This window comes from Sander vitreus, chromosome 1 (genome assembly GCF_031162955.1).
Source record: "Sander vitreus isolate 19-12246 chromosome 1, sanVit1, whole genome shotgun sequence".
Taxonomy (NCBI): domain Eukaryota; kingdom Metazoa; phylum Chordata; class Actinopteri; order Perciformes; family Percidae; genus Sander; species Sander vitreus.
This window is the reverse complement of record NC_135855.1, coordinates 37,515,846-37,539,054: the sequence shown is the minus strand read 5'-3', so window position 1 is coordinate 37,539,054 and position 23,209 is coordinate 37,515,846. Positions and strand designations below refer to the sequence as shown.

The window sequence follows — 23,209 nt, the reverse complement described above, 5'->3', positions numbered from 1 at the left end:
CACTTAGACTTTTCAGCAAAACTCTAAAGACATTCTCATTCTCAAAACACATTCTGCACTCTAATGCACCTGTCATCCATACTGGTAAACACAAGTGGCAACAATCAAATACAAATAGAGAACACATTGTCAGTCATTGATTGAACACAACCACTCAAAATTGATTTCACTTGTTTCAAATGATGTGACACAACCAATATAAGCCAGTTCAGAGAGCAAACAGGTTGGTGAAGGTGGGAAGGAGAAAGTCTGAGAATGGATAGATGAAACGATGTGAGAGGACGAGGACGAGTGCGTATGCGAGGTGTCAGGGCTGGATACGGCACACAAGAGGCTTCTTCCCCCGTTGTCTCAAGAGGGACAATATTGCTTGTGATGTCGACGAAGTGCTCTGGCCTGACCCAGCCCAAAGACAAGAAGAAGCACATTGATCACATGTTTACTCCTTTGAGTTTTGTCCCTTTTAGTATTGTATACTGTAGTACAGTGCATTGTAGGCTGTATACTGTACAGTAAAGCATTGTGCTTTCCAAGAGTACTGACTGTTCAATAGATTTTGACTGGTTTCAGGTTCATATCAACAAAGAACAAGAATTACAGTATCACAGAGACAAAGGACAAGTTTGTGAGATGCAGGGTACATTACTGTAAAAATAGGGGTACGAGGAGGAGGAAGGACAAAAACAATTGCAAAGAGCAAAGCAGAGTAGTCATTTCTGATCAGATTTGAGCTACTATGATAGAACATGTTTTTGTTCGTCTAAAGACAATGACGGAAAAATATGAAATTTGTTTTGAGATTAAAAATATACTTCTCCCTGATAACTATATGTTTTGAACAATGTGTTTTCTATTTTTTTGGTGTATTGTTTACTGACTGTTTGATAGTGTATATCGTTTTGATCACTTTGTTTATGATTTGAGAGCAGTGTTTGATTTTGAACACAGGTAAAACTGTTTTGAGGTGAAAGTTTCATTTTGCGAGAGGAGTCAGAGGTTTTGTAAATAGTGCTTGAAGATGAGGTTTTGTGTTTAATGTTTTCAGAAAATGGAGCAATTTTCAAAAAATGTGTTTTAGCAATTGAGAAAAACTGTAATTCTCAGTGTGGGTTTATTTTCAGAAAACAGCGTCAGCTCAGAGTCTCACCATGCAGGAAGGACTCTGTTGGGATGAAGAAGGCAGCGGTGCACATCGCCAACAGAGTGATGAACTTCAGGAACCAGAAGCTGCAGGTGGACACACGGAGACACAACACACAAATAACAGTTACATTTAATTGATGGTAAAAATAAATAAATACTTACCTACTTTAAAGGTCCTATGACATGCTGCTTTTTGGATGCTTTTATATAGGCCTTAGTGGTCCCCTAATACTGTATCTGAAGTCTCTTTTATATAGACCTTAGTGGTCCCCTAATACTGTATCTGAAGTCTCTTTTATATAGACCTTAGTGGTCCCCTAATACTGTATCTGAAAGTCTCTTTTATATAGGCCTTAGTGGTCCCCCTAATACTGTATCTGAAGTCTCTTTTATATAGACCTTAGTGGTCCCCTAATACTGTATCTGAAGTCTCTTTTATATAGACCTTAGTGGTCCCCTAATACTGTATCTGAAATCTCTTTTATATAGGCCTTAGTGGTCCCCTAATACTGTATCTGAAGTATCTTTTATATAGGCCTTAGTGGTCCCCTAATACTGTCTCTGAAGTCTCTTTTATGTAGGCCTTAGTGGTCCCCTAATACTGTCTCTGAAGTCTCTTTTATGTAGGCCTTAGTGGTCCCCTAATACTGTCTCTGAAGTCTCTTTTATGTAGGCCTTAGTGGTCCCCTAATACTGTATCTGAAGTCTCTTTTATATAGGCCTTAGTGGTCCCCTAATACTGTATCTGAAGTCTCTTTTATATAGGTCTTAGTGGTCCCCTAATACTGTATCTGAAGTCTCTTTTATATAGGCCTTAGTGGTCCCCTAATACTGTCTCTGAAGTCTCTTTTATGTAGGCCTTAGTGGTCCCCTAATACTGTATCAGAAGTATATTTCCCGAAATTCAGCCTTGGTGCAGAATTACAGCCACTAGAGCCAGTCCCACAAGCTTTCCTTAGGATGTGCCATTTCTGTGTCTGCAGCTTTAAATGCTATTGAGGAGGAGAGAGGGGGGGCAAGGTGGAGAGTGGGGGTGTGGCCTTGACCAACTGCTTGTTTTCAAGCCATGATGTCTTTCTCTTTCTCATGGGCGGGTGTCAGTACCGTCAGTATCCGTACCACCTGTAAGGTCCGTTCTGCGCATGCGCATAATTACGTAGTAGAAAACTAACAATGTCCCTGTGCGATTTGTACCACTCATGCGTTGAAACACTTTACAACCAAATATCACAACTTTTTTTATTAAATCTTTATTATACAATAGTCATAGCTACAAACAATCGAGACTTGTCACTGATCCAAAACCGTGTCGCAACGTCGTTATTGTATTGTTTATGTTAATGTTTTTACTTTTAATACTTCGTCTTGACTAATAACCATAGACTGTCTATTATTAATGCGATGAAGTGTAAACGTACATAAGTGTCCTTTTGAAGACGGGTTGACAGCTCTTCCAGCCACCACTACAGTATACCACTATAGTAGCTACATGCTAACGGCAATAAACATGTCATCTTAGCTGGCAATGTTGTTAAATTCTCCCCAATAAAATTCCTGCTGAAACATGTCCGATTGTGTAGTGTTTTTGACGTTAGAAAGTACTGCATGCTAACACGACATAGCGGAGCATATATAGCTAGCTATATATGTACGTATGTAGCAGGACTTTGTACCGTAAAAAATCACCAATAAAGGCTTCTAAACCAAATACTAAACAAATACAAATACAGTAAAGTGACCGGAATTTGGGGTGAAATGTCCAGCATTGAGCTACGTAATAGTTTGCTAGGAGTTAGCTGGTCTCTCCCAGAGATCTCATTTGTAGCCATGTTTTTACCTGATACTTTCATAGAAGTACAAACACATTAAGTGAGAGGTATACACATGCTTAAACTTTATTTAAAGCATGATTAACCTGAAGCAGGACAAAGTCATGACTTAAAACACCAAAGCAAGGCTTCTAGCTCAGGCTAGCTAGCGTTAGCAAATTACCTTCAAAGTTGCAAAGAAATGATGAAACGTAAAATGTGAAGCCTTTATTGAATTTGCTACATGGTGTTGTACTGGATGGCCGGACGACTCTCCGCATATCATTAACAGATACTTTAGGCAACTCCAGCAAACACCTTGTAAACTTCATCTCTGCCATCATAACGGTCTACTGTTACTGTCTAATGTTTTCTTCTGATAACCAGAAATGTCCAAACATCCTTACGCCAATGTGTGCATAAAGCTGTTTTCTGGTGTTCGCGCAAGGGTAGAACTGATCAGGCAGTGTCGTATAACACGTTGAGTTTCTGCGCATGCGCTGAATTATGCACGTGCGCAAAACGGATCTTACAGGATCTACTGTACTGACAGCGGGCCAAATTCTCTGGGCGGGCAAAGCAGAGAAAGGGGAGGTAACCTTTCCCCTTATGACCTCATAAGGAGGAGATTCCAGATCGGCCCATCTGAGCTTTCATTTTCTCAAAGGCAGAGCAGAATACCCAGGGCTCGGTTTACACCTATCACCATTTCTAGCCACTGGGGGAACCATAGGCAGGCTGGGGGAATTCATATTAATGTTAAAAAACCTCATAAAGTGACACTGCAAAATTACCTCAGATTTTTGTCCATATTAAATTGCCTTTATAACAGCTAAGAGTTTTTTTAAATTTCTAAACCTACAGAAAATTAGCATGTAACACTATAAAGGTACAACCTGCAAAGTAAAAACTGAAACTAAGAGGTTGCCTCCTGCAGCAAAAAAACAACCATATCTCTTATGGATATTTTATTATAACTAAATGTTGCATTTTAATTTACTTTATTAATTTCATACAGTATGTATCCTATATTTTTTTTAAATAGTAACTGAGAATTACATTATGTATAACTCTTAGTGATATATGTGAATCGTTTCTATGATCAAAGAATTACAGATTGAGTCTTTAATTAAATCCCTGCATATCCATGTCACTCTCTCCAGTCTTTCAGAGGACATACAAGGTTTCAGCGAGGCACTGGGTCACTCCCTGACCCCCTTACAGAACACTCAGAGCTGTAACCTTTGCCAGGCCCGGAAACCTTTCACCTTGGCAACAGTAAGACTCAGAGGACCAACAATCTAATCTGTTAAATCCTAATCTGGAATACGTCACCGCTCTAATCAACTGCTTTGGAAAGTGTGAGAACAAAGAGCTTTAAATAGACCAGAGGGCTGGTCATGTTAGCAAAGGGAGAAAACACGTAGTCCTTAAAGACTGCAATGAAGTATAGTATAGTAGAGAAGTGTTTAAAGATGGGTATATTTCAAAAGAGAAGTGGAAACATTTCTGGATGGGATCAGGTCCAGTCTTAAAGCTGGGGTAGCTCCTCTTGGCTCTGTTTCCAGCTTTTATAAAATCTGTGTCGGGAAACTTCGACTTTGGCCAATCACAGGTCATTTCAGAGAGAGGACATTCCTATTGGCTGTGCCACAAATGCAGATGCGTGTGTACGTCCCTTCAGATAGTGAAAGCCTGATTCAATGGCAGAAAATCCTGCTATTCCAGCATGGGGAGCATAGATTTGGGAATTTGAAGTATCCAAAGAAACTGGAAGAAGGTGACATATTCAGTCCTTCATATCTTTCTTTCTGATTTCCTATATATGTCTAGTGTTTGCCTTAATAATGTATCCACTCCATTTTAATGATTACCCAAATCTGAAAGCCATGAGGAAAAAAAATACACTTTCTTCAGGAGGAACATGTTTGATGAGGTAAACTCATCAGCACTGACCCGTTGTGTATGAGCGCTCTGAAGTCCTGACTTGACTTCACGTCAATGAGGAAGATCGCCATCATCAGGTAGAAACAGGAAGTGCCAAAGCAGACTCTGTATACCGCTGAGTAGCCCACCAGCATCTCACAATGGCCCCCGCCATGCGCCTGGTCACACACCATGTTAAAGAAAGGCACCTGAAACACACACACACACACACACACACACACACATACATATTTTATCGGCCACTGCATCCATGTATCCGTGTCTCTTTGTCCGGGTGAATATTTCAGAAGATGCTGAGGTGTTTTGGTAAGATTTTATGATGATAAAATGATTTAATCTCTAAAATGCCTAGATAAGTATATCAATATTCACATTAAGAGCAAATGGCACTGAACTTGACTAAACTATTCTCCAAACCCCCACAAAAGGACAAGGACATTAGGTTTTTTGTCCATGTTAACAGTTTCAAACAGCAGTTAAAGTATTTAAATATTTAATTAATATTTACTTGTGCCCTCTGGCAGTCGGCAATTTGTGGTGTGATGAGGAGGGATGCCATCCCTTCTCATCCCTCTTGTTAGCAAAATGATCAAAATGCATCCCCCTTGTTAACCTGCCATCTTCAGAGAGAGTGCAGGGGCAGAGAGGTTTTATAGCTGAATATGTTGCAATATGTGCATTAGTCTAGTCCGCCTGACTCATTGATCCTCTATCTGACTGAGGTTTGTGCAAGTTAGAATCCATGGCCCCGACCATGGCTCTAAAATATTTTGATGGATCCATGGTCTGTGGTGCTGAAGTAGCAGACAGATTATTTTCTCACCCTTCTGTCTTGTATCTATAATGTTCTCTAAACCAGGGGTCAGCAACCTTAGGCCCATAACTTGCCCGATGGCAAACTAGCAGTAAGTGTGTAAGAGAGTTTTTTGGAAATGTTGAAGTTTTTCACAACCATTGGCAGGAGCAACGCCTGTTATTTACGCTAGTTTGGTTGATTTTTCCCCCCATTCACATTCCGTGATGACTAATCTGCCTCTGATTGGCTAGTACTCGTTGCCTTCTTCACAGAATGAGGTGCCAAGGGAAAAAATAGCACTGCCTGAGCGGGCTCAGTAAATGATGCATTTTAAAAGGGCACTTCATATGAAAAAGGTTGCCAACCCCTGCTCTAAACTACAGAACAGTGGCAGAGGCAGTTCGCTAGTCGCGGGTGAACGAAATGAGCCCCCCCTGTCCCCCCTGTTAAAAATGAACAAATCTCTGACTTACCTCTGGCCTTTCATGTATGTCAACAAAAACAAGGCATACACTTTGAGAAGCATTCGTGGTTCAATTGATATTTGGATACATTTTTACATTTTTAAAATGCGTGATCATTAATATCATGCCGTAATAAATTTTTCATTCCATGTTGCCAGTAAACACTTATTGAAGGTCGACTGACCGCTTTTAGGCATGTTTCCCTTAATTGGATGGCTAATAGGACTAGATTGAAACAGGAAACATGGAGTAGAGAATTGTTGCAGTTGTATGGTGTACATCTTATGTGTAACCACAATTGAGCTCAATGTAAAACAATATCAGGTATTAAAGAAATGTCACATATTTACTTCTGCTGTCTCCTATGCTCTTTGCTCTCTTAAAGTCACACTACAGTAACTCTCAATGTGATTTATTTTATTTTACTCATTGATTTTTGGCTTTTTCATGTACGCCTACTTGAAATGGCTGATTTGCATTTTCTCTGTCACCTATTAAATGTGTCTCAGCTGTCTGTCGTCCTCTTCCTTCTGTTTTCTGGTGTACTTGTCGAGTTGCAGGCAATCACAAACCTTCTTGGGGTATGCAAGGACTGCAGAGCTAAACTTTAGGGCCTCTGCTCCCTTATTTGTGTCAGTACTTTTGTACAGAATAATTACAGTATTGAGTGCTCTTTGTATGTTGCCAGTTTTCCAGGATCATTAGTTATGGTTATATTTCAGTTGATTTCTTTGATTTGTGTCATGGAGGATAAGATCCAGTAGCTTACTCACATTTTCCCTGACGAGCTCGGAGACGGTGCGGGACAGCATGAGGCAGGAGACAGCGCAGCTCATGATGTGGAAGAGGGTGTACATGATCCGCGTGCTGGTGGAGGATTTGACCGGAGGACAGAAGGCACAGCAGAGCGAGCAGGGAGCCGGTCCACAGCAACAGCATATCTGAGGAGAGGATGGAGGCAGCTCAGCATCTCAAACAAAACACAACACACAGTCTAACAACCTGACAGGAAGCATCCTCAACTAAAGAGGAAGGGCGAAGAGTGGAGATCGGAGTTATAAAAAACATATACGTCCATGAGGCCAAGATTAGAAAAGTATTCTTTTTATTTTACTGATAAATGCCTTGTGTCAGGAAAACTGCGTTAGTGTGAATCTTTGTGGTTGGAAGTGCATGCCATGATGACAGAGATTTTAGATGTTGATATGCGTGTACATGGGATGTATTATATATGTTTGTACGCAGACGTATTTGAGCATGCAGTACATTATGTTCACATTGCCTCTATATTCACATCTGTATAACTCTGAACTTTGTGACAAAAGTTCATGTCTCTCTTTCTGGTTTGCTGTCTATCTGCACTGTTGACCTAAAAAATATTTAACAAAACTAATTTTAACCACTCATCTCCGCTATAGAGACTGAAGAGACTAACTTATATTTTAGGTTTCAGCCTGCAGTATCCATGGCAGTTCTTTAACAGCACATGAACGGTATGTGATTGATGTGTGGATGCATTGAGTCCAGGACTTCAAACTGAAGCTGGCTGAGGACTTGGAGGTCACTGTGTCAGTCAGACAACTTACACTGACAGAGTGTTTGGCAGCAGGGCGATTGGTTTCAGATTAATCTAATGAGTCCAACTAACATCATCTGGCTGGTTCTGACTGATAAATTAGGGCTGTGGATGACAAGATTTAAGCACCGCTGATCCTGAACTAATTCTAAGGTGGCAAAACGTGCACACACACACACACACACACACACACATCCATCGGCGTACGTAACGTAATAAATACTTGGAATACATAAAAATAATAATGCATTATTTTTCGTAGCTAAATGTATGAATGGGTCATGCGAATAGCCTTAATTTTTGACGTGATGATGGCACTAGATGAAACTTCAGAGGATCACCAAAGTTATAACAAGTCACCCTGGGGGAATGTGAAGGTCGGAACCAAATGTCATGGCAATCCATTAGCTGTTGTGCTGTTTTGACTATCTATTTTTAGACGTAACGTTATATGATCCACTAGTCTCAATAGCACTATCGATAAGCTCGGACCTTATTGATTTTCGGGTTTTGAGAAAGAGCCATCCCTAGTTTCTGGATGGGTTTGTCCATTTGTTTGTTGGTTTGTTTGTCTATCAGCAGGATTGAAGGAAAAACTAGTGACCTGATTTTCATGAAACTCATGGAAGGGTGTAGCAGTGGACGAGGAATGAATTTTGGTGCTGATCCGTATCATCGGGCGGATAGACCAATTACTTTTAACTTTCGTTAACATTGCGAGCATCCATGTGATGTCAGAATAATCAGAAATATAGGTTCCCAACTAGGAAAATTCACACTGCATTAACATTGTTAGACAGTGCATATTTGTATTTCGCCATGCAACGTTTTTCCCACTAGTTACACAAGTGTTTTCATTAGTTGTCAATCATCAGAGTCACTTTAATCTATATCCTTGATGTTCCCCTTCCGCGGTTGCTCCGATGCCGCCGGAAATTCCGCCAGATGCAGCTGCACCGTGGCTCCGTCCGGCGTTTAGCACCGCCCAAGGCGATTGTGATTGGTTTAAAAAAATGCCAATAAGCCACAGCACGTTTTTCTCCCATCCCGGAAGCAAAATTACAAATCCCACTATGGCAACGCCAAGACCCGCCCTACGAAGCAGCTCGATTGGTTGGGGTTAGGCATTTCACCTTGAGTGGTTAAGGTTAGGATAGCCGATTGGTCAGGGGATACGACCTGTACAAATGTGGTTACGTTACCTTGCGTAAGCATGGACGCCTGGCCAATAAATGCTATTGAAGGGCGGGTCTTGGCGTGGCCATAGTGGGATTCGTAATATCGCATCCCGGAATGCTGTGTGGACTCGCCAGACCTTCCTCCGCAGCGCTGTGGAGGAAGGGCTGGCAATGCAAAATTAGAGTCACTTAAATGCCAGCTGCCCCAGAACCAAACCAACTTTAGACAAACAACTCTCTAATCAGGAGCTCCAAATGCATAAAGCTATATTTGTGAACGCTTACTATGACTAAAAGTAAGAGGTGAAATACTACAGTACAACAATACATTTTTGTTGGGTTATATTTTCTTGCTCAGAGATTAATGCACATCGTTTCACATGCTGACATCACAGATTTTACTCTTTGTAGCTTTGGGAAAAAAATATGTTTGTAGACGCTCAGTGTATCCAGACTGACCATCCCTCAGTCATCATCAATATATGAATCATGCAATACTGCTATATTCACTTTGAAGGCAGCAGGCTAAATAAAGACTTTGAAAAAAAAAAAAACGTAATAACATGAAAACCTGACAATATCATTCAATTCAGTAGAATGACACAAAAACCAACTGCTACGTTGACAACCTTAAAAGAAAGTATTTATTGCTGAATTAGACTGTGCAGATGTTCCTGATCTTTTGACCAACTCGTGGAATCCTTCAAGTTAAAACACGAAAATCAGCACAACTGCAGACAAAATCACAGTGACAGAAATCAACCTTTGCCAATGATAAATTATAACGAGGTACTTTGAGTACGGCCCTTTTATGCTATATTTTATACTTCTACTGTATTGTTCACTCCACTACAGTTATTTCACAGCTATAGTTACTTTGCAGTTTCAGATTATTAATGCAAAATCTATAATCACTTCATAAAATATGATGCATTGTTATAGATTTAACTTTAAAACATTATTTTAAATAGTTTAACAACAATCTCCACCTCGAGCTATAATATATATATTATAATAATATATATAATGATCCAATAATATGTAGGAAAATAACACTGAAGAAGGCCATTCTGCATAACGAGTACTTTAACTGTTGATGCTTTAGGTATATTTTTCTGAAAATACTTCTTTACTTTTATTTTGAAAGCAAGACATGTAATGGAGTATTTTTGCACTGTGGCATTTATTTAAATACAATATTTGAATATACCAAATAAATATCTTGATTAGAAAAATCTCACAATATTTCTGTAGCATTTTCAATGATAAATTCCCTTTACCAGTATTGTTATAAAAAAAAAAAAATTCTAAAGTACTAAACTTCAAACCCCAGCTGCAGTGACTGCCACCTGTGCTGCTGCCCAGCGGCTCTCACCTGATAGGCCAACATGTTGAGGAAGTAGTTGTAGGCGCCGCTGTGGTTCATCCCCTGAGAGGCCGACATTGTGCCTCTAAACTGCTTTTCATCGGTCACGACGACTCTACATTTGGCCATGAACTTCCAGCACAAAAAGTTTTTTTTTTTCAGCTTACATGTAAAGATGGCATCCTCCCATCCTCCAAGAGGCCAGAACACAACTTCTAACAGGCCTGACGATGACAAGAAAAAGTAGTCCAGCAGGTTGTCCCTACATGCTCGATATTCTAGATTAGCAGTAAATCTAGTCCGACTGGGCTTCCTGTAGCCGAGAGCCTCAGCATGAGCACCGGGTCCGCTTGCTCTCAGTCCAGCCTCGCAGCGGAATAAGTTGTTTTTTTGCCCACGTCCTACGTGCTTTCACTCTGCGGCTGTGTTGGGTGCTGCCAGAAAAAAGGGAGAGGTGGTGGCGAATGCCCGATGCCCTCCCCCATCCTGCCCTCGTCCTACCCCGTCAGATTAGGCAAAGAGTTTGTGAGGGGAGGGGAGGGATTGGGGAGGAGGAGGAGGACAGGGACCATGTGTCAGTCCATCTGTCCCTCCCTTCCCTTCCCCCAGCGCTGCACAAACCCCACCGTACAATGGGATTGGGCAATACTGGTGATTAATCCAGACTAACCAAATTAAACACTTAACTCTGTGTGATTTCTAGATGCCGATGCCTGACACCTCACAGCCCCGTAACTACAGCGCCCCCTCCCCTCTCTCCCCCCAGACCCGGTCCAAGTCTGTGTGTGTCACTCACAGAAAGAGGCCACGTCCATGTAATGTAATGTAATCTTATTTAAACAGGGACAATGCACAATTAACAATTAACCTTGTATAAGAACAGGGAGAGATGCATTGCACCGGGGTTGTGCCACAATTGCTACTTTCCCCCCCGTAGTCCCAGGGCAGGTAGGAAAAACAATAAATATTCAACTCCATAATCCTATCAAGTTATCATGACTGCATCATGACCCAGAAACAGTGTGGGACGGACAGGACACAGGGTGCATTAGTAGATGTGCTCACAGCTTAATATTAGACAGGCCGATGGATTTTTTTGGGGGACTCTAATGGAAGGTTGAAAAGACACCAGGCAGAATAAAGACTGAGTTGCATCTAATATTTTAGCTTTCAAATGATTTTTGAAGCACTTTTAATCCACTGTTATCAGGCAAGGTCTGCTAATAATATTCACTTTATTCCATTAGATTTAGAGGTCTGCTTTTTTTTGGATAAACTACTTGAAAGCATTTGGAAGTACTATTTTATTAACATTTTAATGCAGCCTTGTGTGCTTTTTATACGGTATGTAGTTCATATTCTTATTGTTTGTTCAAAGGTATAGATAGGTCTGACTTCAGTGGTGGAAGACAAATTCAAATCATGTTTTTACTCATGTAAATGTAGCGAAACACTACAGTATAAAAATACTCCATTACAAGTGAAAGTCCTGCATTCAGAATTTCACTTAAAAGCACACAAATATTAGCAAGTATGTCAAGTATCAAAAGTACAAGTACTCATAAGTCAGAGTGGCCACTGTCAGTGGATCATTATTAATGATGTATGAATATGTATGCAGTACTCTAATATTGTAGTTGGTCAATGTGGAGCTAATTTTAACTACTTCATATACTTTTGGAGGTTTAATCTGTAAACTGATCGTATGTATAGTAAGTAGAGCTCTTTAATAAATGTAGTGAAGTGAAAAGGACAATATTTCTCTCTGAAATGTAGTGAAGTGGAAGTATAATATAGCATGAAATGGAAATACTCAAGTAAAGTACCTCAAATCGTACTTAAATAACACACAAAGCCTTCTGATTTAGTCTGATTTAGCACATCCCGACATATTTTCTAGCTACACTGTGCAGTTTCTGTTTTCAGTTTACATTTACTGTGCAAATAAAAATGAATGAATACATTTTGAAATGTCAGATAGAAGTTGTCAGATATTTCAATTATAATATTAAATAAACAGACCATGATGTAAGCTTTTAAGGTTAAATTATTTTACAAAAACACATTCTGTAATTTCTGGTTTTTTTCTTCTTAATTGTGGTGGTAATAAAGATTCTTCAGCTTTTTCAAATTTTGGTCTTCGTTGATAATCAGTAGTTGTCGGCTTAGGCGTTTTGCAGTTATTGTCAGCACCATTTACACATTCTGTAATAATAAACACTCAATGCAGTATGGTAAATTTGAAATGTCCTTGACATTTGAATTAAAAAAAAACTTTCTGGAAAGAAGTAAAGTCAACTTTATTGTCAATTCTGCAATATGTGCCAGACATACAGAGCAATTGAAAATACGTTTCTCTCCGACCCACGGTGCAATAAGGACAAAACAAGTATAATATAAAAGATAAGAAATATATACAAATAAAGATTTTTTTTAAAAGATAAGTAATATGTACAAATAAGAACGTGTAAAAGCTGTTTGGAGCTGGATGTACAGTATGTTAAAGACTGACTATGAGTCAGAAGAGGTTGTTTTCTGATTGGCCCGGCAGCAGCAGTGGAATGACATGATGTGTCTGGTAGCTGTTCAAAGCCACCGATTGCATGATGATAGAGCCAGATTAGATTTGTGTTAGTAGGCAGGCAGGGCGGAGCGCCGGGATAATCCTTTCGTTGTTCAGCCCTCCTCTCAGTCAGGATAACCTTCACGCCACTGACAGGACATTAGTATGTGCAGAGACGGTTTAGAACCGAGACGGCAGTGGTGTAGTCTATGTGATACGCAGCTTTACGCAGTATACCCACTAAGAAAGCTCCAGGATTTCCATACACCCACTTAAAAATGCCCAATGACACGCAACAACATACTTTCCATTATATTTTTGATATATTTTGAATCTTCATCTGTGTTTTTCTTCTTCACATAGGCTAAATAAAGGTATTTCCCCTGTAAATTGGTGCATAAAAGTGTATCCGAATACAGGAAATGAAGTCGTTGATGCTCAAAACTTCCTTGGGGGAGGACACCCTGACCCCCCCACTATGATATGCCTCCCCCCCCCCCCAAATGCAGATTCCAGCCAATATATAGTACAGTATACCCACTACAATACATTAGACTACACCACTGCGAGACGCCCCAACTCACAGTAGTTTCATGTATCTGTCTCATGTGGGTTACTCCCATAGACTGTTAATATTAATGGACAACGCATCTGGTTCGGCAAAGTGCTGCAAATGTGGAAGTGCCTTAAACCTGCATTCTATCTGAATTCAAGCAGGGGGCGACACGTTCGGTTGCAAAAGGAGGTCGGTTTCTGTAGAAGTCTATGAGAAAGTGACCACTTCTCACTTGATTTATTACCTCAGTAAACATTTTCATAATGAGTTTATGGTCTCAATCACTAGTTTTAAGTCTTCTGCAACACAGAATTATGTTCATTTTTTGAATTGGCGATAAAGCAGGGGGTGTTTTAGGGCGTGGCTATGATGTGATTGCCAGTGAAAGTGTGTAACGTAACGTAAAGTGTAAGAAGCTCCTCCCTCACTCCTCCCTCTCGTCTAAAATCGTCACATCCGCAACCAGGATGGCTGCGCCCGTAACAGCAAACTCGACGACTCATAGCAGATCTCCACAAACCAATGGGTGACGTCACACATGCTCTGTCCATTAATATTTACAGTCTATGGTTTCTCCACGTGGGTTTCTCCACAGCCACGCCTCTTTAGGAGACTAGTTAACAAATTATATACCGATATAAAAAATATGCAACTCTCTTTTAGTTTTCAAGAAAATGGTTTGTAATGCACTTTTTGTGGGTTACAAATGTGATTCATTTCTTTGTTTCTTTACTTATATCTTGTTTTATTTCCTTTCCCACAACATTTGAGGTCGGGAAGTTGGGTCTGGACTTGATCCGTTGTGGAGCAACTATGCTCGAAGCAGAGCTGTTCGGACCAATCAAATTGTCAGGGCGGGCTTTATTCGATGATGGACAGATGATCAACAGTAACGTAATCAACCACGTCACCAACGAGCGCTTGGGTTGAATTTGTTTACAACAAAGATGGCTGCCGCTGGAGAATTGAGATGTGTAGATTCTGCCATCGCGTCTGTTATAGAAGATATCTACAGCGCATTCATTTTAAAAGAGGAACAGAGAACCTCGATCACGTATGTGTACACATTGCCACACCCATCCGCACGACACGGACACTGTCGAAGCCTGCCTTTGACTTTCAGCTTCTGTGACTTCTGTCTCCGTTGCTCTGATTGGTTGTAGGTCTATCCAATTGAGGGCAGAGGCATTTTCTTTCCTGGTTCAGTTGAAACATGCCCCAAAATCACAGCCGTATCAGACTCATATTCTGACTAGAATCTGAGTATGACGACGTCAGGCTACCTAAAGGGACATGGGGAATTATGATTTTTTTTTTCTCGAAGATTCTCAAGATTTCTTTCTGGTGCGCGCAAGAAGCTTTTCTCGTTAGCACACGAAAGTATCTTGTGCTCACGAGAAACCAATCTTACGCTAGAAAAATTCCCCACGTCCCTTTAAGGGCTCCATACTACCTCACCTTTGAGATGGGTAGATTTAATCAATAAGGACATAGGCGTATATAAGCTTTTGCTTCAGCCTAAGTCTTTTCAGTCACTTTACTGCTTGAGTTTACACTGTGATATGTTTATAATTATTGTTTTATGATGACTGAATAAACAACTAGGCTACAACAATCCGTCACTGAACTGCATCTCTAACAAGATGCTGTTTCTGCCAGATGACATGATCAAGGCAGAGTGTCCTCTGCAGCACAGCCTCTTTACTCACTTCTGTTAACAGCAAGGTTGAAGGTTCACAACAGTTAACCCTCTGCACCAACAGATCTCCGATCAGAAGCAACAAATGGCTGTCTTTTTCTTTCTCAGAGAGATGATAACTTCTCTAAACTGAAACTTAAACTCAAAGTAATATTTCTTTCTGTATTCTTATTGTTGTCATGCAAAACGATAAACTACACACACGTAGGCCTACTGTCAACTTCATTTAATCTCAAAACAAAAAAAAACTCCAAACAGCAGTCAATGCTATAAAACTTTACAAATTAGTTATTATTTTTTACTATGTTTATTTTTGTGCACCAATACACCGAGACAAATTCCTTGTGTGTGAAAACCTACTTGGCAGTTAACCTGATTCTGATTCTAAATTTCATTACCCATAAGCCTCATGGTCCTTACAGACTGCTGTTGAGGAAACAATCTGAATAAAACGTTGATGGGTTTGTTCCTTTTAAAGTAGTCTCGCATCGCCAGACCTTCCTCCACAGCGCTGCAAAGGAAGGTCTGGCGGGTCCACACAGCATTCTGGGATGGGAGAAAAGTGTGCTCTGGTTTTTTTTGGCATTTCTTTAAATCAATCACAATCGTCATGGGCGGTGCTAAGCACTGAGCAGAGCCACGGTGCTAATGCTGCGTTCCAGCCAACCCGTAACCTGTATTTTCACAACCTTTTACCCGTGAAAGTGCCCTGGAACGGCAGTCAAACAAGTAACTTACTACCCGTGAACTCGTACCAGATCGTTGTACTCCCAGTTACAGTTTTTGACGTCACACACACATAAACAACAATGGCGACCCCGGTTGATGCTGTACAGACGCCTGTGATTAACGGTGAGAAATAGAAATAAATAGATATAAATAGGCAACGTAAAGTAATTCCGCACATTGTAATCAAAACAATACACATACGATTGTGTACTACTACAGGTTATATTTATTAAATGAAGCCCAAAATATGTCGCCGACTAGAAATCACTAGTATCAGCTAGCGCTAGCTAACATCAACATTAGGTATCCGCTAGCTAACGTTAACGTTAGGTAGCCTAACCTGAACCCTGGAACGCTACCAAGTCGTGAGTTGTGACTTGAAGTCGTAACTTACAGGCTAAAACTTGTGTCTGGAACGCAGCATAAGCACCGAGTGGAGCCACGGCGCCGCTGCTAAATAGCCTCAGGAAGGAACTTGTGTTGGTGGAACGTGTACGTTCAAAAGTAGTTTTAGTCGTGCAACAGAAAACTCCGATTGGACAGATAGTCTAGCTAGCTGTCTGGATTTACCCTGCAGAGATCTGAGGAGCAGTTAACCATAGTCCTCAGAAATCCACTGGAGGTTAGAACGCCAACACAAAGAAAGTGGAAGGTAATGGACATCCAAAAATGGACATTCGAAAAGAGTCGCTAAAGTTGCTAAAGAGACAACCGGCGGAATTTCCAAACGAGAGCAATCCCCGAAACAATGTTACGAATGTAAAAATGCCACAAACAATTTTGTGAATATTGTTAAAATACATTCTTTATTATTAAAATATATGAAAAAAAATAATATTGAGAATAGAGAAGAGAAAAGTAAATACAGCTCTAATGATAGTGCAAAGAGAAGTGACGACGACATGTTACATTTGGCCGCTGCCTGTCTGTCTGCCTGTCAGCAGCGTAACAGCAGTGATAGGAATAACGGCGTTATAAATAACGGCGTTACTTTTTTTCAGTAACGAGTAATCTAATTGATTACTCTTCCCATCTTAATAACTCCGTTACCGTTACTGCCAAAAAATGCAGCGCGTTACTATATTTGAAGCAGGTTTTTTCATCAGACCAACTAGATCTCTGAGTCTGAGTCGAGAGGCAAAGACTTTTTTTTACTCTTCTTCCTTGGTTAGTGCATAAATGCTGACGATTGGCTGAGGTTGAGTAAAATGTCATGGTAAGCCAATCAGAGGTAGAGTTAGGCTGGTGTTCGAAAGCACGCATAGTCGGACACACAAGAACAACACAAGAGTCAACGAGAGAGAGACAGGTATGGAGAGGGTTAACTTTTCCTGCTACAGATTTTCCACCGTGGTCAGAAAGAACAGGGGAGACACTTTGTTTCTCTTACTATGACTCTAGAGTCGCTACTCGCTCCGAAGCTAATCGCCGTCACTCTCTCACTTCTCCCTCGCTCTATCACCTACTCCCCACACACACACACACACACACACACACACACACACACACACATGCCGGCTCGACGCACACACCAGCGCACAAGTATAAACATCAGGCCACTTACGTTATTTGCACTACGAAGAGTGTATATATTTGTTATTTATTTTTGGTATAGTGCTTAACAAGCATAATTTCATTTTGCCCAGTTGTGGCCTGTTGAGGTGTTGTGTTATTTGTCCACTATATAAACATAATATCTACATACATGGCATTTGATTGGAGGCTAGCCTCACTTGGTCCCACAGCAACATTAAAATAGTTTAGATTTGTGTACATTGTTTCTGTTAATAATGTATTGTATTAAGTGTCCATTTCATTATAATATTCAGATTTATCATAAATAATTGAACATGCACATGTATTTAAGTTCCATTAAAGAGGGGTAGGTGGAGGTGGGGTCACATTTGAGCATTTGAAAATGTACTTAAAAGTAACGCAATAGTTACTTTCTGAAGTAACTAGTTACTTTCATAATTTGTAACTGTATAACTAATTTAGTTACTTTTTGGAAGAAGTAACTAGTAACTGTAACTAATTACTTTTTTAAAGTAACTTGCCCAAAACTGAGGATGATGTTCTTAGGACGAAACGTCTTTACGCGCATGTTGGAAAATAGCAACCTGTGCCAAAATCTTGCACTGTAATTCTTCAGAAGAGCCACACTTTCTAAGGAACTTTCTAGGAACTGTGTAACAAACAAGAGGTAAATAAGAGGTTGGCTTGGTTTAGACTCGGCTAAGAGGATTGGCTTTACAAACCCAGTGAATGAAGACTCTCTGAGCAAATCAATAGTTGTAGGATTATTAGTCTGTGGAGCTGACCGTAGCAGAGTAGCTGCAGAGTAAAGCCATGTGCACAGCAAGACGCACGACAAATATCACCCACAGCTAGAACCACGCTGTCATATATTATTTCATTTTCATTTTACCAAACTTTCTTTCACCTGTGCTGTTCTGTTCTGTCGAGGGAAGACTGCAGCCACTTCATTTTAACCTAAAAAGGTGCATACGTATTCTGTTCATGTAAAGCAAAGTAACTACACAAATGTAAAGCCAGGCTGCCACATATGAAGAAGAATCAAATGTATTTTCACCGTCATATTTTCATGAGTCATGCACTTAAAAATACATCAAATGTTTAACCTGTTTTTCAGTTTTTATCGGATTAACCCAGGTTTAAATTGTGTTCAAGCCTATTTTTCTATTTTCGTCTTGTTTTATTCCCACAACATCTGGACATATATTTCTTTATGCTTGTAAACTTATATGTCTGTCTTTGTGAAGCACGTTGGTGCAAAACTTGTTTGCTTTTTAAATATATGATATATATATATATATATATATATATGATTCAATAAACTTGAAACCTGAAAAATGTCATAAACACTAAAACAGTTTTCCACTCTGAAAATGACTGTGCGCATGAATAAGATGCTGTGTGTTTTTAGGAATAACCTTCCTGCTGATATCAGACAGTCTGACTCTGTTGTCTTTTCCTGGTTTTAAAGGCTGTATTACAGTGATGTCATTTGATGACATCACTGTAATACAGCAAATGATGTCATTTTCTGAACTTACCAGGCTGTTGTAACTGTTCTATTATTTGCCTTTATACACTTAGTCATTGTATCCACATTATTGGTGATTCATTATCAAAACTCTCATTGTGTAAATATATTGTGAAAGCACCAATAGTCGACCCTACAATATCGACGCAATATCGACATCGATGTATTTGGTAAAAAATATCGGGATATTTTATTTTTTTCCATATCGCCCAGCATCCCAGCGGCCTGCCCATCCCTCTCTCCCTCCCTCTCTCGCTTCCTAGTTTCTCCTCCTTTTCCTCTCTCTTCACTCAGGCTTCTATGTGACCATCAGCTGTCCTGGGACCTTTTCTATCTCTCTCTCTCTCTCTCTCTCTCTCTCTCTCTCTCTCTCTCTCTCTCTCTCCTGGCTGTCTGTGCCTCATTCCAGATGTTTTGGATCTGGATCTTCAGCCTCTCCTCTTGTATAGCTCAACCTCTGTGTGTACTTGTTTCCTTTCTACTATCTGTGTGAATGATGTGCTTGAGCTTTGCCTCTTGTGTGTTTGTGTCTCCTGTCCTCATTTCCAGCTCTTCATTGTGTGTGGGGGGGAAGGCTGTGTGTCTCAGGTCAACCTGATTGTCTATACTGTAATTGTACTTGTTGGTCTATTCTGTATAGTGATGTAGAAAGCCCTGCAGATTTTGAACAGCTCACCCGGAGACTGAAGGCAGGTTATATACAGAAACCCGTATCTCACTCAAAACAGCATGGATGTAAGTTTGTATGCGTGTGGAAGCACCAGAGACACAAAATAACACCCCAAATCCCAGAAAAGGTAATATGGGCACTTTAAAGCAACCAGAAATACACATTTTAAGACCAACGATATCCCCCACAAGTTCAGAAACAATTGTTTTACATTATATCCTTAATTTCACTTTGTATTACTCCTTCCAACATGAGCGGGAGCATTCCAGTAAGTCCCTGTGATAAACATGTGTTGCTCCGAGAGGCATTCCTGGGGGCCCCTTCCCTCCGATAATTGCTGCTGCCTTGTGGGAGAGGAGGACGTGCCAACGAGGACAAACAAAAGCAAAGAAGCTGATGCAAATAGCCGCTTGAGTGAAAGTGCTCAATCTATGCTTTCAATAGGCTTGCGCAACAACACTTGGCTGAAATCCAAGCTTGTTTACAAAAAAAGGACAATCCATTCACGACTCATGGAGGACTCTCTCTCTCTCTGAGCGAAACAATGGGGCGACGGTTTGTGACCAGCATTGTGTTTTCAAACCTGTTTTAGACGTAGGTGAATAAAAAGATGGGTGTTGTAAATGATGTACATGCAAGCAATAAGAAACACAGTGTTCCAATTCATGACTGTGGCATGAATGAGTTCACAAACTCCTATTCTGAGGTACTAGACTGCTGACAGATTATCAAAAGAATCATAAAAATGGCTGAACTTTGGTGGAAAAATGGAAAGAAGCTCATGTTTTTATTGATCTGACACCAAATCCTGATGTTTAACTCCTTCATTTGTGTTCCATATTTTCTTTCTATTGGCTGGTTTTTGTAGGATTTACACTTCATGGCCAAAAGTACAGTATGTGGACGCTCCTGTCTAGGGCTGCACGATGTGAGGAAAATATCTAACTGCAATGATTTTAACTGATATTGCGATTGCGATATGATTCACGATATTAGAGGGAATGATCGTTTTTGTATCGTTATTCTCATTTTTATTGAAAATGATTAACATTGAAAGAAATTAAAATGATTATAGTGTGATTTTTGCGAGGATCTGTACCTTTTTCTTTGTCTGTAGGATGGGCCACAATACTTCATTCACAACGGTTTGACACATATTTTGCCATTAACAAATATTTGTTGCGATTTGGATATTGCACTAGTCCATATTGCGATTTCGATACAATTGCGATTAATTTTGCAGCCCTATCTCCTGTCTTCATGTTTGGTACCTTTGTGCAGTTTTTATTTTTTCCAAAATATCATAGACCATTTTAGGTAAACCCCTTTCACATGCACATGCATACCTTTGTGTGTGTTTGCCCTCTTTGCTTATTTTTTCCCACTTTGAGAGAAATCGGCAAAGTCTCACCTGGGTACAAAGCCAGCGTCCGGACATGACGGCCTGAAAGCTGATGAGAGCTCCAAATTGTCAGACGACCATCAGTCATACAGCGGGATGAAGGGGTTGGCATGACGACCGCTATGTCTGTCCTATCCCTGTGCCATTCCTCTGACTCCTCTCGACCACACACATCTACTGAAGGATGAACCAGGGAAACCAGACAGCACTGAGACGGTTTTCAGTCCTTCTCAGGAACATGTTTGTCTTTTTCCTTTAATCTGATTAATGGTAGGTGGACTGAAAAAAAGGGTCAAAGGTCTGGAGAAGTCTGGTGAAGTCTGGAGACACAGCGAATCTGTTACAGTAGATAAAGGGCTATTTGTATTAACAACTAAACCTCTTATAAAAGGACAAGGATAGAACGGGGAGGAGCACAGGAGTGATTTAGAGTTTTTCCATCTTCTCTCAGACAATAACAACATGGTAGATATATTGTTTTAAACCTGAAAATTAATATTTGATCCAATCAGAAACGAAGGTCTTGACCTTAAGTCAAATACTGAATGTGCTAATTAATTGCACTTAAGGGAGCTACAGTGTGCAGACTTTTCCTTCTGTCTGTTTTTATTGCTGCCTTCAACTGTATATGGATGTGCCTCATAATTTAGTTTGGGGGTCTTTAGTCACATTGGGAACATATCTATGTTGAAAAGACATTAACAGAAATGGTATGTTGCATAATATGTGACCTTTAAGTAAAAAAAAAAAAAAGTTATTCACTTGACTGAGCAAACGTTTGTTGTTTAGACCACAGATTATTAGCATTTTATACTTTAATTGCAATTCTAAATACACCATTCCCAGGAAATACCTTATATCTCACTATCCTCGATGAAGTATTTGGTGGATTTTCTCCAAAAAGTGTTGTGTTAGGTTGCAGATACCAAAAAGTAGGCTAGTTTAGGGGAAACCTGCAAGAAATATTCTTGTAAATATGCATAGAATACTCTTAGAAAACTGCTTTTGTTGAGTAAGTCATTCTTTGGATGTGTCTTTGGATTCTCAGCACATCTATTTATTTATTTCGAATTTGTTTATTTTGCACAATAAAAATTAAGACAATAATAACAAAACAAAAAAAATAATAAAAAATAAAGATTGTGCAGGTGAGATTAACAGGGCATTATGCCGTGTTTACACGTACATGGTTATTTTTACAAACTGAAACATTTCCGTTCGTTTGTGCCCTTCATTTACACGCAAACAGAGAATTCACCTCTGAAAACGAGTCTTTCTAAAACCTCCGGCCAAAGTGGAGATTTTGGAAATCTTCGTTTGCGCGTTTGCATGTAAACTGATCAAACGGAGGTTTAGGCAGAGAAAGAAAGAGGAAGTGATTCGTTGCTGTTGTTGCTATTTTCAGGATTCTGATTGGCTAACGTGGGCTTGAGCTTCTCGTTACACTGCCACCTACAGGTTTGGCATGCTCTTGACGGCACTGATGGCACATATAGACGGGTACGTGTAAACAAACACTTTTCTGAAAACTGACAGCTCTGCACGATGTTATTTTTGAAAACGGAGAGGTTGAAATGTCTGTTTATAAAATTAAAATATCCGGCCACGTGTAAACGTAGTCTAAGAAAACCCCTAGGGGCTAATAGAAGGAATCTCACCTAAGGAAGAGAGGAATATTATACATAACTAGAAAATGCATTTCCTGCAGAAAATGCGTGGGAATGCTGAATAGCTGAGTTGCTAAAGCTAAACTGGATGAATAGCTTAAATCCGTAAGAAGAAGTTAAAGTAGTGATAATAGTTGATAGTTGATAAAAAGCTGAAATTGTTTTAATAAGTATGAATTTCATTAAAAAGTTAAAAGCTGACGCCAAACTGAATTGTTGGCTTTAAAAGTTCAACGATGCCATCGATGTACAACATTGTGAGTTCTGAATTTATCTATTAAGTATGGAAGACTTACAAATGCTATGAGAAACATCTATTAAAATGCAGAAATCAAAAAAAAATTAAAAAAAATCTCAAATGGTTTGCACTGCACTGCTGAAAAATTTGGAATTTGAAATGTAAAAGTGTCAGTTGGAAGCTGAACTGCATTACCTTAATAAGCTAACAGTAAAAAAAAGATATATATTTCTATAAAAGCTGGAAGCTGAACTGTAATACCGTCAAAAGTGGAAGTTCCAATAAATTGACTAAAAAGGCTGAAAGTATAAATACTTTGTATTATTATCAGCCATATCCA

General features: G+C 39.8%; 1 protein-coding gene across 1 annotated transcript in view; it reads right to left on the bottom strand.

Moving 5' to 3' along the window:
• Positions 1 to 10,649, bottom strand: part of serinc4 (serine incorporator 4) — a 28,798-nt gene extending 18,149 nt beyond the window's left edge. The window contains exons 1-4 of the mRNA XM_078254497.1: positions 10,288 to 10,649; positions 6,932 to 7,099; positions 4,908 to 5,086; positions 1,148 to 1,227 (exon numbers count right to left, since the gene is read on the bottom strand). Of these exons, the coding sequence (XP_078110623.1) occupies positions 1,148 to 1,227; positions 4,908 to 5,086; positions 6,932 to 7,099; positions 10,288 to 10,407 (547 nt within the window). The 5' untranslated portion in view covers positions 10,408 to 10,649. The remainder of the gene's footprint in view (positions 1 to 1,147; positions 1,228 to 4,907; positions 5,087 to 6,931; positions 7,100 to 10,287) is intronic.
• Positions 10,650 to 23,209: the final 12,560 nt, after the last annotated feature.